Genomic DNA, 13179 nt, shown 5'->3' with positions numbered 1-13179 from the left:
CGGCTGGAGCAGGAGCGTGGTGAGTCGTTTGGGATCGGGGCAGGCCTCCATTACTGTGCATCCCTCTCTTTAGAAAGTCGCCCGTTGCGTATCATCAGTGGGAACATTAGCACGCCAAGGACCCAGGCCAAGGGCACCTTCAGCATCCACTGGTTTCAATGGGAGCTGAGGGCACATAGGATCTTGCAGGATCGAGTGCACAGTCAAAGAAAAGACAGTGAGAATATAGACTCGAATGCAGAGTGTGTTTCATGGCTGCAAGGAGCTGCAGTATTCTCATTGGGTATTGCTGCTGGGGCGCAGCAGGCCCAGGAACGGAAAATAGGCATTCCCAGTTCTTGTCCCATCACCTGGCCTCTCCCTGGCCCGGATCCTGCAAAGACATTCCACAGGAGGGGTCCCCGTAAGATCAACACCTTTGTTCATTTTTCCAGTGTGCAGGAGGAGATAATTCCTGCTGCACGTCTCCCCGTGGGGCTGATGCTGCTAAGATCTGCTAAGCGCTGTTATTACAGATCATTCGTGTCCCATTCAGGGAGGGGAGGGGTGTCTTGATTTCCCTTCCCATCCCAATAGCTCAGACAGGAGCAGGCCAGAATCATTAGCATTTCGTTATACGAAGCTTCCAAATGATTCAGCTATAAAATAATAATGAACTTCAGGGCTTTAGATACTGAGGTGACCGTGCCTTGAAACACCAAAGATGGTGGGTGGAGGGACAGAAAGACAGGGAGATAGAAACGATTTTTTTATTTTCTATTTTCAGGGAATGTGCAATTCTAACAGAGCAGCTGAATTCTCCACTCTGCAAATCACGCGTGCAAGGCTGAAGTGTGCTTTGTCTTCCCCGTGGATCATATGGAAAAACTGTGTGTAACTACTGCAAAGGGATATTACATGGGGCTGCCTTCGTGCAACATCCCAGTTCCCCTGGGTCACAAGCGGACCCTTGACAGTCTCCCAAAGTTGGCTGCAACAACACCAGTTTTTACCTAAGTCTGTAAGCCTCAGATAACAAAGGGCCTGCTCATCAACCGGTGTCACCTGACGTAGCTCCATTGCCTTTGATAGGGCCGTGCGGATTCCACCAGCTGGGGATCTGGCCCCGTGTGACAGCTGGACACATTTCTGAAGCAGCCCTTTGTCATTTAAGCAGTGTGATGGAATAGGGTGAGAGGCAGGGCATCGGCAGCCAGGAGAAAATGCCCCCAAGAGATGCAGCTTCCAGGCTCACAGACAGGGAGAGGCCAGTCGCCCAGGCAGGGTTTATAATGTCATGTCTCTGCCTGGGCCACATGGCCATTTCCTGACCCGGCCGACATTCTAACGGGCCCAGGGAAGGGTGTGGGGTGTCATTGGTACCCGAGTCTCCTGCTCCCCTGTTACCCTGGAGAGTCTTCTGGGCATCTCCGAGCTGGGCTTCAACTGTGACTCCAGAACGCTTTCACTGACAAACAATCTGCTATTATGGGCCGGACTAATTAAAAGCACCAAAGAACAAACTTCAGCTACTACAAAGGTAGGAACAGAGGCATTGCCAGACTGGGTCAGACCAGGGTCTGTATCGTCCAGCGTCCCCCTCCAACAGTGAGCTGCACCAGGTGCTGCAGGGAAGCGGCAAAAAACTTCAGAACTGGCAGATGTGGGGTAACACGACACTTCTTCAGGGATCATCCTGACCGGTAATAGTTGGCAACTGATTTAAATGTGAAGCGTGAGGTTTAATCTCTTTCAATAATCGGTTATTTAGCACTAACTCTTAGAACTAGTGACTGATTGATTAAAGATGAGAATTAGAACTTTCCTGCAGACTCCCTATACCAGGCGATGGCAAATTCGTTCTGTGGAGAGGGTTGAATTTCAATGTTAACTCTGGTCCATTGGCTGGGGTGTAGAGATAGACCAATGGATCTGCCATTGATATCAAAGGGAGCGCTGCATGGAGAACACGGGTAGAGGGATCTGAAAAGGACTTGGGGGTCATGGTGGATAATCAGCTGAACATGAGCTCCCAGTGCGGTGCTGGGGTCAAATGGGGCTAATGTGATTCTTGGACGTATGAACAGGGGACTCTCAAGTATGAGTAGGGAGATTATATGACTTTTGTATTTGGCACTGGGGTGACCCTTGCTGGAATCCTGTGCCCAGTTCTGGTGTCCTCAATTCAAGAAGGATGTTGATAAACTGGAGAGGGGTCAGAGAATAGCCATGGGAATGATTAAATGATTGGAAGAGCTGCCTTGTAGTGATAGACTCAAGGAGCTCAGTCTGCTTAGTTTAACGAAGAGAAGGCGAAGGGGTGACACGATCACAGTTTATGAGTACTGAGATGGGGACCAGAAATGTGAGAACAGGGGGCTCTTCAGTCCACAAATGTCTAACACGATTCAGTGCCTGGAAGTTGAAGGTAAACAAATTCAGACTGGAAATAAGGCACAAATTCTCAGCAGTGAGGGTGATTAGCTCTTGGAACAAGTGACCACAAGTTGCGGTGGATTCTCCATCCCTGACAATCTTGAAATAGAGAGTGGAGGCGTTTAGAAAGATCTGCTCTTCGTCAAACAGGAATTGATTCAGGGCAGTTCATTGGGCTGTGTTATACAGGAGATCAGATGTGATGATCACGGTGGTCCCCTGTGGCTGTAGAATCTATGAATCCATTAGTAATCCCTTCTGCAGTGACTAACCTTTGAGTTGCCGTTGTATTTATTTGTTCAGTAGTTGACTGTTGCATTCAGCATCAATCAATGGGAAAATATAAAGTAGGAACCGAGCTGGGTGAATAATTCCTAACAAAGCTGAACTTCACCTTTTTGGTTTCTGTTTGTGCATCGTCCTAGAGCTGACTGAGATTTTCATTCATGCATAAGTTATCTGAAATTATTCGCCCAATAATGCTTCTGCTGTGGCTTCTTTACAGTGGGTTTGCAGGTGTTCCGTTTCTGTTCTTTACAGGTCTGAATGTAGCTCTCATGCTCAGGTTTGTATTGCATTCAAAGAAAGCACATTTCAAGTTCACGTTATGTGAATCTTGGCACTATTTCCTGAAAAGAACCTCTTTCTGGAGGCCGAGAGGGACCTGGCCCATGTGCAAGCTCTCGGCAGGGGGTGAATTTCGCTCTAGAATGTTAGTGAGAAGTGAGCGTGAAAGAGGCACTATCCCACAAGTACTGACCTTGTCTTTCTTTCCAGCTTTGCCTAGCAGAGCCCACACCTCATCATGTCTGCTGTCAACAGCACAAAATTCAGTCATCTCACGTTCATCCTCCTCGGCATCCCGGGCCTGGAGGACTGGCACACCTGGATCGCCATCCCCTTCTGTTTGATGTACACTGTTGCTCTTTTAGGGAACTGTGTTCTAATATTCCTTATTGCAACAGAGCGCAGCCTCCAGGAGCCCATGTACCTTTTCCTCTCCATGTTGGCAGTCAGCGATTTAATATTATCTACTTCTACAGTGCCGAAAATGCTGGCCATCTTCTGGTTTAGGGCCAGGGAAATTGCTTTGGAGTCCTGCTTCACCCAGATGTTCTTTGTTAACTTTGGGTTTGTTGCCGAGTCGGCAATCCTGCTGGCCATGGCCTTTGATCGGTACGTAGCCATCTGCGACCCCCTGAGATACACAACTATCCTCACCAATGCGAAGATTGGGAAAATTGCCACGGCCATAGTGATGAGAAGCTTTTGTATAATTGTCCCCGTTTACTTTCTGCTCCAACAACTGCCCTTCTGTGGAAGCAACGTCCTACCGCAGTCATACTGCGAGCACATAGGGGTGGCCAGTCTGGCCTGTGCAGACATAACCATCAATATCTTGTATGGCTTTGCACTGATGATTGTAACCGTTATACTAGACGTTGTATTTATTGGGGTGTCTTACGTGCTGATCCTCAAGGCTGTCTTCAGGCTCCCCACCAAAGATGCCCGGCTCAAGGCTTTTAGCACCTGTGGCTCCCATGTCTGTATCATCATCTTGTTTTATACCCCAGCATTTTTCAGTCTCCTAACCCACCGCTTTGGCCATCACGTCCCCCGTAACATTCACATCCTGCTGGCCGATCTCTATGTGCTCATCCTCCCCATGCTAAACCCCATTGTTTACGGGATGAAAACCAAGCAGATTCGGAAACAAGTGGGCTGCATGTTCTCGCAGAAGTGGAAATGGTGCTGAGTGCTCCCGCTGGGCTGCTAGCTGAGCAAGGAAACTTACTAGTTTGTCTTCTTCCGCACTGCAAGGAGAGGGTCCCTTGGCACCCGGAAATGGAAGTTAACATTTTAACTCCCTGTAGCAAAATAGACATCATCAGCTCCCGGGATGTTTCATTGCACACCCAGGTCCATGGCACTATGTGGGCTCGAGATCTATTCATTGGTAGCCTTCTGATCAGTTTTAATGACACCCCCGGAACAGGGAGGGTTTCACTAGTCTGAGGGGAAGCCAAATGGGAGGTTAGTTCTTGTGCTGCCCACTCTATGCCAGACGGAGAGGCACAAGGAAGCTGACAAGTGTGTTACGCTCACCTTGACGGGCACCGAAAATGTCTGCAGCTCCATGGAGTGCTGCTGCCACTTCACATATGATGGAGGTGAAAAACCCTCCAGTTAAGGGATGATTTTGGCCAGTTAGACAAAGAACCACTTTTGCCGTCAGTACAGTAGATATCTATGGACATGGGGACTGCCGGGCTGGACCAGAGCCGAGGTCCATCTCGTCAGTATCCTGTCTCTAGTAGCTGGTCCTGGCTGCTTCAGAGGAAACCCCGCAGGGCTATGCACAGTTATCCTCTGCATGGGAAAGTTTCTTCCTAAACCCCATCACTTAGTGGTTGACTTATGCCTTGAAACTGGAAGGATTTAGTCCATGCTAAATATACATTTAACCCTCATTACTGTAAATTTGCTAGTCTCATCTATATTAATGTCCAAGTCTCTTTTGAACCCTGCTCAGTTCTTGGCCTTAATGGTATCTTGTGGCAGTGAGTTCCAAAGGCTAATTGTGTTTTGTACAAACAACAAACCCTCCCTCCACCATTTTGAATTTGCTGACTATTGGGTTTCATTGAATTTCCTTCCACAACCATGACCCAACAATGTGGTTTTTCTCTCAAGATTCGGCCCTAATTTTCCCCCATGTAAATCTCTGCCTCTATTAGTTTTCTAATTGTTCTAAATGATTAATTTTAATGATTAGTGCTGTGATTATTTTGATGTCCTGTGAAAGTGTCAGTAAAAAAACATAGAATCATAGAAGATTAGGGTTGGAAGAGACCTCAGGAGGTCATCTAGCCTGACCCCCTGCTCAAAGCAGGACTAACTCCAATAAATGATCCCAGCCAGGGCTTTGTCAAGCCGGGCCTTAAAAACATCTAAGGAAGGAGATTCCACCACCTCCCTGGGTAACACATTCCAATCCTTCACCACCCTCCTAGTGAAATAGTGTTTCCTAATATCCAACCTAGACCTCCCCCACTGCAACTTGAGACCATTGCTTCTTGTTCTGTCAAAACATAACTGCATTTTTCCATGCGATGATGATCCATTTTTTATTTTTGCTTTGGCATTCAAATGCAGCTATTTCTGCCACTGCGGGATTCACTCTGAATCACTCTGCATGACTGATTTGCACAGAAACCAAAGAAAGCTCTCACTGGGAGGTGGGCTGGAAGCTCAGGTTGTAAGTTGCCATCATTGTCCACCTACAGTTTATGGTCCAAGGACTGGTAGTTGATTCTTTGCACTATGTTTAACATTTTATCCAGCCTGATGCTAATTTTGCCCTCTTTCCCAGTGTTGATATTGTACATATAAAATATCTCCTCCTGCTTAGTGTGGACAGATCTAGTGGCATAAAGAACCCCACATATAAAGAAAGCATTGGAAATAGAAGACTTGTATGACCTGCTATACCAGATATTTTGCACTTGCAGGGAGCCTTCGCTGAGTTTGCTAATCACAGTGTAACCTGTATTTGCGTCTCTTGAATTAATTACCCACAACCCACTTTCACACACAGCAAAGTCAATGTCCTGCCATGATGCACCAGTGTAGGAGACGCGGTTGTTGTACATGGAATCTGGGATGTATTTTAGACTGAACTAGTTGGTTTGTATTTAAGTTGAGCTTATACATATTGGCAGTGTTGTAGAGTTACAGTACATGAAATTGCTATCCATGGTAATATCCCCACCTTGTCCACACTGAATTCTGTTCTCTTGATCATTTCTCTACACCAGCAAATCATCATATGACTGGTAAAAACGGTAATATGTCAGTGATCTCCCATCTGTGTTCAAAGGTGTCACCCAGTAAAGTTCCTTCTCTGGGTTAGCAGGAGAGTGGGATAGGAATAGGCAAGGCCCCTCCAGTTCAGCTGTGTCAAGACGGGTTTGCTGATGCCCATAAGCCCACCATGGTCACAGCTCCCTGGAATCAAAAGGAAAATACATGGTTATAAAATTGGGATACAAACGAGGTTCAGGACTCAGTAGCGTAGCTAGTGGGGTGCAGGGGAAGCAGCCGCTTCCCCCGCCTTTCCAAAAGCGGCCGGAGGAGCGAGGGAGGGCACAGGCTGGTGACCCGCAGTGCGGCCGGCTGCCATGGGGGGGCAGCGGGCGCGGCCAGAGGAGCGGGGGGGGTGCAAGCTGGCGGCCCGCAGCGTGGCCGGCAGCCATGGCCGGGGGCGGGGGGTCACGGCAGGGCCGGAGGAGCCATAGGTTGGGAGGGGCAGCCGGAGAAGGAGCCAAGGTGGGCTGTGGAGCGGCTGGAGGAGGAGCCAAGGGGGGCATGGCCAGAGGAGGAGCCAACACGCAGACCTTGTGAGAGAGAGAGAACCCCACGGCCCAGCGGTCTGGGTGCTCACGTTGGGCGTGGACACCTAGGGTCAAACCCTGCTCCAAATCTCACACAGCTTGGACTTAAAACTAAGTCTTCCACAGCCATGTGAACACTCTGCCATGGGTAATTCAGGCTTGGGGAGCGCTCGCTCACCAGCCGTTCCATCCTGAGGAAGCTGCCTGGTGAAGGTTTCATGGAAACCAACACGTTCGTGTGAAAAGGTTTGTTTTGGAGACACTGGCATCTCCCACCAACAAATGTGTCCTCAAAAAATGCCCGACCGGCTCAAGTTTAGATTGGAATGGGCTACTCCACCGTCCCGGCTTCATATCCCCTCAGCGCTGGATTGACGTCAGCTGTTCCAACTGCACCTCCATGGCAATGCAAACGACTCCCCAGGCTCCTGCCCCGGCCGGGGAGGAGGAATCTCTGCCTGTGACCAGGGTGGGGAGCGCCAGCTGGTGGGGAATCTGCACTGACCTGGGCTGAGACACAGGGATATTTATACTGCTGCCCTGGGAATCCCAGCAGGGGGCTCAGAGCTACCAGGGAACATAAGAACAGCCCTACTGGGTCAGAGCAATGGTCCATCTACCCTAGTAGTCTGTCTCTGACACTGGCCAATACCAGGTGCTTCAGAGGGAATGAACAGAACAGGGCAATTTATCGAGTCATCCATCCCATCGTCAAGTCCCAGTTTCTGGCAGTCAGAGGTTTAGGGACACCGAGAGCATGGCGTTGTATCCCTGACCATCTTGTCCTCCAAGGCTTATTTAATTCTTTTTTTAACATTGTTATAATTTTCGCCTTCACAATATCCCCTGGCAAAGAGTTCCACAGGTTGACTGTGCACTGTGTGAAGAAATACTTCCTTTTGTTTCTTTTAAACTTGCTGCCAATTCATTTCATTGGGTGATCCCTGTGTGACATTATTGACATAAACTGTGACCCTATAGATCATTATTGCAACCACTGTTGTATATTTGCAGCAAATATTGTACAGAGGTTGTTGTTTGAGGTGTCTATGAAAAGGTTATGATTTGCTGCTTATAATTATACTATCTGTATGTGTGTATCGTTTTGTAGTTGAAGTTATGAATATTGGCTCTGTACTTGTATCTCAATGTGTTTTGATTCTAAGTAGCCTCAGTGAAGCATTTGGTCAGCTCCTTGAGGAAGGACTATTCTGGGTAAGTGCCCAATCAAGGAACACTTAACTGAGAATGAACTTTGGGAGATGCCAATCTACATCTACGCTTTCCTGGGAACGTTCAAACTAACATGTAAATAATGGCATCGGCCTGAAAACTGAGTCATGCATGGACATGTGACTTGTCCATGTGACTCCAAACGCCATCTTGCTGCTGTGGTTTTCCACAGTAAGAACAAAGAGGTCCTTCCACAGGGCAGAGAATATAAAAGGCCCTGGAAACCCCTCCATTTTGTCTTCAATCCTGCTTCTTACTTCTGGAGGAACCTTGCTGCAAACTGAAGCTCTGAACAAAGGACTGAATGACCCATCCCAGCTGTGGACGTGCTCCAGAGATTTGATTTGAACCTGCAGTTTATTTCATCACTGCTACAAGCCTAAACCAAGAACTTTGCCATTACTGTATGGAATTCATTCCATTTAACCAATTCTAGCTCTCATCTATATTACTTTCTTTTTATAAATAAGCCTTTAGATTTTAGATTCTAAAGGATTGGCAACAGCGTGATTTGTGGATAAGATCTGACTTGTATATTGACCTGGATCTGGGGCTTGGTCCTTTGGATTGAGAGAACTTTTTTTCTTTTACTGGGTTATTGGTTTTCATAACCATTTATGCCATAACGTGTGGCACTGTTGGTGATACTGGGAAATTGGAATGTCAAGGAAATTGCCCGTATGACTTATGGTTAGCCGGTGACGTAAGAATGAAGTCCTCTCTGTTTGGCTGGTTTGATGTGCCTTAATAATAAAGGAACCCCAGCCAACCTTGGACTGTAACTGCCCTGCTCTAAGCAATTTGTCCTGAATTGATACTCTCAGTTGGGTCCCACCACAGCCAGCATCGTTACACCCTGTGCTTGTATTATGGGAAGGAGTAAATAACACTTCCTTATTCTTTTTCTCCACACCATTTATGCTTTTATAGCTCTCTATCATATCCCCCCTTACCCATATCTTGCCAGTATTTATTCTCCTTTCTAGTTTTTCTCATTAGGATTTGCTTTCCAATTGTTAAAAGATGCCTTTTTGCTTTGAACCACGTTTTCTGAGCAGAACCACGCTTCAAACCATTTTATAGGAGGGAACGGCCTCGCACTATTTAAGTCACATTTCCAATGGTATTTTGATTTGCATGTGTGTTGCCTATAGTTTTTTTTCTTCCCCATATGAGAATTGTTTAAATAAAAATATAGAATCCAGGCTGGAATAGGTGCCGAGAAGGGCTCCTAGGGTGGTCAGGGCAATGGAGGGCCTGGCTTTGGAGGGGAGGCTAAAGGAGCTTGGCTTCGTTAGCCCTGCGAAAGTCAGGCTGGGCGGGGATCGGACTGCTCTATAAATACATCTCGAGGTAAACACCCGGGAGGGAGAAGAGCTATTGATGCTAAAGGACAGTGTTGGCACAAGAACAAATGGGGATAAACTGGCCAGGAGTTAACTGAGGCTGGGAATGAGAAGATGGCTTCTAGTCATTGGAGGAGGGAGGTTCTGGATGGAGCTTCATAAATGTATCCACGGGATGATATGACAGGACTGCCTGTGATAGCAAGAGATTGGACTCGACTCATGAGATCCATTCCAGTGTTATGACCCTTTGTATTAATTATTAGCAATGTTTATTATTTACATTCTTATTTATTCTTTACAAGGAGACAGTGTTAAAGGCACAACAGTAAACCATTCCAATGCAGAGGAAATATAGAAAGAAAAGCAAGGGGCCAATATGGCTCAATCAGGAGCTCTTCAATGACCTGACAATCAAAAAGCTTTCCTACAAAAAGTGGGAACATGGACAAATTGAGAACGAGGAGTACAAAGGAATGGCACAACTATGTAGAGACAAAATCATAGAATCATAGAATATCAGGGTTGGAAGAGACCTCAGGAAGTCATCTAGTCCAACCCCCTGCCCAAAGCAGAACCAATTCAGAAAGGCTAAGGCACAAAATGAGTTACCTCTGGCAAGGAACAAAAAAGGCAATAAGAAGAGCTTCTTTAAAAACATCAGTAGCAAGAAAGAGACGAAGGGAAGGGTAGGTCCTCTACTTAGCGTGGAAGGAGAGCTGAAAACTAATGACAACAAGAAAGCTTTGGTGCTTAACGCCTATTTTGCTTCAGTCTTTCTTTAAAACGTTTATGATGAGCAGGTACTCAACACAATTAATATTAACAACTAGGAGGAAGTGATGCAAGCAAAATAGGGAAAGAACAGGCTAAAGAATATTTAGATGCTTTAGATGTACTCAAGTCAACAGGGTCTGATGAAATTCATCTTAAGCAACTAGCAGAAGCAATTTGGGGGCCATTAGCAATTATCTTTGACAATTCCTGGAGGACAGGACAGGTCCTAGAAGACTAGAGAAGGGCAAACATAGCACCTATCATTAAGAAGTGGAATAAGGAGGCCCCAGGGAATTATACACCAATCTTCCTGACTTCAGGACCTGGAAAGATACTGGACTGAATTATTAAACAATCGATTTGTAAGCCCCTGAAGGATAACAGGGTTATAAAGGATAGGCAGCATGGACTTATCAAAAACAAAACAAGCCAAAACAACTTAATTTCCTACTTTAATAGGGCTGCTGACCTGGTGAAAAGGGGGGGAATCAAGAGATAGCATATAATTTTGGTAAGGCTTTGACACAGTTCCTCACAACATTCTCTTAAGCAACCTAGGAAAATATGGTCCAGATGAAATTAGGATAAGGTGACTGCACAACTGGTTGAAAGATCTTACTCAAAGAGTAATTATGAATGGCCTAGGGTCCCCTAGGGGTCAGTCCTGATTCCAGTATTTCCATTAATTACTTGGATAATGGAGTGGAGAGTAGGCTTATAAAATTTGCGGATGACACCAAGCTGGGAGGAATTCCAAGCACTTTGGAAGCTAGGTTTAAAATTCAAAATGACCTTGACAAATTGGAGAATTGGTGTGAATTCAACAAAATTAAATTAAATAAAGACAAGTGCAAAGTACTACACTTGAGAAGGAAATATCAAATCCACAACCGCAGACTGGGGAATAACTGTGTAGATGGTCATAGGGCTGAAAAGGATCTGGGGGCTATAGCTGATCACAAACTGAATAGGAATCAACAATGTGAAGCATGTAGTACGTAGGACACAGGAGGTAACTGTCCTGCTTTATTCAGCATTGGTGAGGCCCCAGCTGGAGTACGGCATCCAGTTCTGGGCACCACAATTCAGGAAGGATGTGCACAAATTGGAGAGTGCAGAGGAGAGCAACAAAAATGATCACAGGTTTAGAAAAGCTGATTTCTGAGGAAAGGTTACAAAACTGGGCATGTTTAGTCTTGGGAAAAGAAGACTGAGGGGAGAGACCTGAGAACAGTCTTCAAATATGTTACTGGCTGTGATAAAGAGGATGGGAAGAAATTGTTCTACAGGGCCACTGAAGGTAGGAGAAGAAGTAATGGTCTTAATCTGTAGCAAGGGAGAGTCGGATTACATATTAGGAAAATCTTTCTAACTTTAGGGACAATTAAGCTCTGGCATAGGCTTCCAAGAGAGGTTGTGGAGTCCCCATCATTGGAAGTTTTTAAACACAAGTTGGACAAACCCCTGTCAAGGATGGTCTAGCTGTACTCGGACCTTCCAGAGTGCAAGGGGCAGGATTGATGACTTCTCAAGGTCCCCTCCAGCTCTCTATGTCTCTGATTCTAAGATTCTATGATTAATCATTGTGCCTGGTGCTGCACAAACACCTTATAAATGACAATCTGATTCTCCTTCTGGGGAAGCTTGTTGGTGAGTTTAGTTGCTCAGTTACTGGGCTGGCATTAGCCCTCAGAAGCATTTGCCCGTCTTGCTGAGCTCATGAATCACTCGTTCCCGAATCTGTCTGGTTCTCACCCTGTACACGATGGGATTTAACATGGGAGGAACGATTACAAAGACATTGGCCAGCAGGACGTGAATATAGTGAGGGATGTTAGCTCCACCAAAGCGATATGTGAAGATTGAGAAAAAGGCAGGAATGTAAAACATCAATATGACACAGATGTGGGAGCTGCAGGTGCCTAGAGCCTTGAGCCGGGCATCTTTGGACAGGAGATGGAAGACGGCCTGGAGGATCAGAATGTAGGATACAGCAATAAGCACAATATCTAGCCCCATGGTTACAAGAGCCACTGTTAAACCATACCAGATATTGAGCGTTATATCAGCACAAGCCAGCCATGCTATGCCCATGTGCTCGCAGAACGTGTAATAAATGACATTGGATCCGCAGTACGGTAACCTTTTAAGAAAGTAGGTAAGGGAGCCCACCAGGCAAACACCTCTGATGACAGCTGCCGCCGCGATTTTCCCTATCTTTGAGTGCGTTAGTATGGTGGTGTATCTCAGGAGGCGGCAGATGGCGACGTATCGATCGAACGCCATGGCCAGCAGGATGGCCGACTCCGCAACGAAAATAAAATGGATAATGAACATCTGGGTGAAGCAGGCACTGAAAGCGATTTCCCGGGCGTTGAACCAGGATATGCTGAGCGTTTTGGGCATTGTGGCGGTAGACAGCAGAACATCAGCTACTGCCAGCCTGGCCAGGAACAGGTCCATGGGCTCGTGCAGACTTTGCTCTTCGATGATAATGAAGAGCAGGAGCCATTCCCCAGCAGGGCGGTCGTGTACATGGAGCAGAAGGGGATGGAGATCCAGCTGTGAGAGGCCTCCATGCCTGGGATGCCGAACAAGGCGCAGCTTACCAGAGTGAATCTGGTGTGATTGAGAGTGGCCATGATGGGGCGGGGCGCTGTTCCAGTTCACACATGTTTCCTGTAGACAAAACAAGTGGCAACTTGTTTCAATTGTTAATCACGCTCATTGTTAAAAATGTGAGGCCTTATTACCCATCTAGCCATTGGATAGTGTTATACCTTTATCTCGTAGACTGAAGAGCAATTTTCTTTCCCCATGAAGGTACTTATCACCTTTGATCAAGTTACCCCTGTGGCATTACGTCCCATATTCTTCATAGAGATATTGTTATGATATGAATATGGCATAACTAAGATGTGTCTTATGCAAGATGGGTCATGTGAGGTATCATTGGAAAAGTTATGATTTACTGAATATGATTATCCTATTTGTATACATGTATCATTTCTGTA

The 13179-nt window shown here is 46.3% G+C and overlaps 1 protein-coding gene and 2 pseudogenes across 1 annotated transcript; 1 reads left to right on the top strand and 2 right to left on the bottom strand.

Annotated features, from left to right (window-relative positions):
• The first annotated feature begins 3220 nt into the window (after positions 1 to 3220).
• On the top strand, positions 3221 to 4171 carry LOC101933682 (olfactory receptor 52B2-like). The gene has a single exon (XM_065549789.1). It carries the CDS (start codon positions 3221 to 3223, stop codon positions 4169 to 4171), a length of 951 nt encoding a protein of 316 aa, XP_065405861.1.
• Positions 4172 to 5696: 1525 nt separating this feature from the next.
• LOC112061244 (olfactomedin-4-like) lies at positions 5697 to 8999 on the bottom strand (annotated as a pseudogene).
• A 2855-nt stretch (positions 9000 to 11854) lies between these two features.
• On the bottom strand, positions 11855 to 12807 carry LOC101933960 (olfactory receptor 52B2-like; annotated as a pseudogene).
• Between the last annotated feature and the right edge of the window lie 372 nt (positions 12808 to 13179).

Source organism: Chrysemys picta, chromosome 1, assembly GCF_011386835.1.
Source record: "Chrysemys picta bellii isolate R12L10 chromosome 1, ASM1138683v2, whole genome shotgun sequence".
In the NCBI taxonomy this organism is placed as follows: Eukaryota; Metazoa; Chordata; order Testudines; family Emydidae; genus Chrysemys; species Chrysemys picta.
The sequence above is the reverse complement of the archived record's forward strand: the minus strand, read 5'-3'. Positions and strand labels throughout refer to the sequence as shown.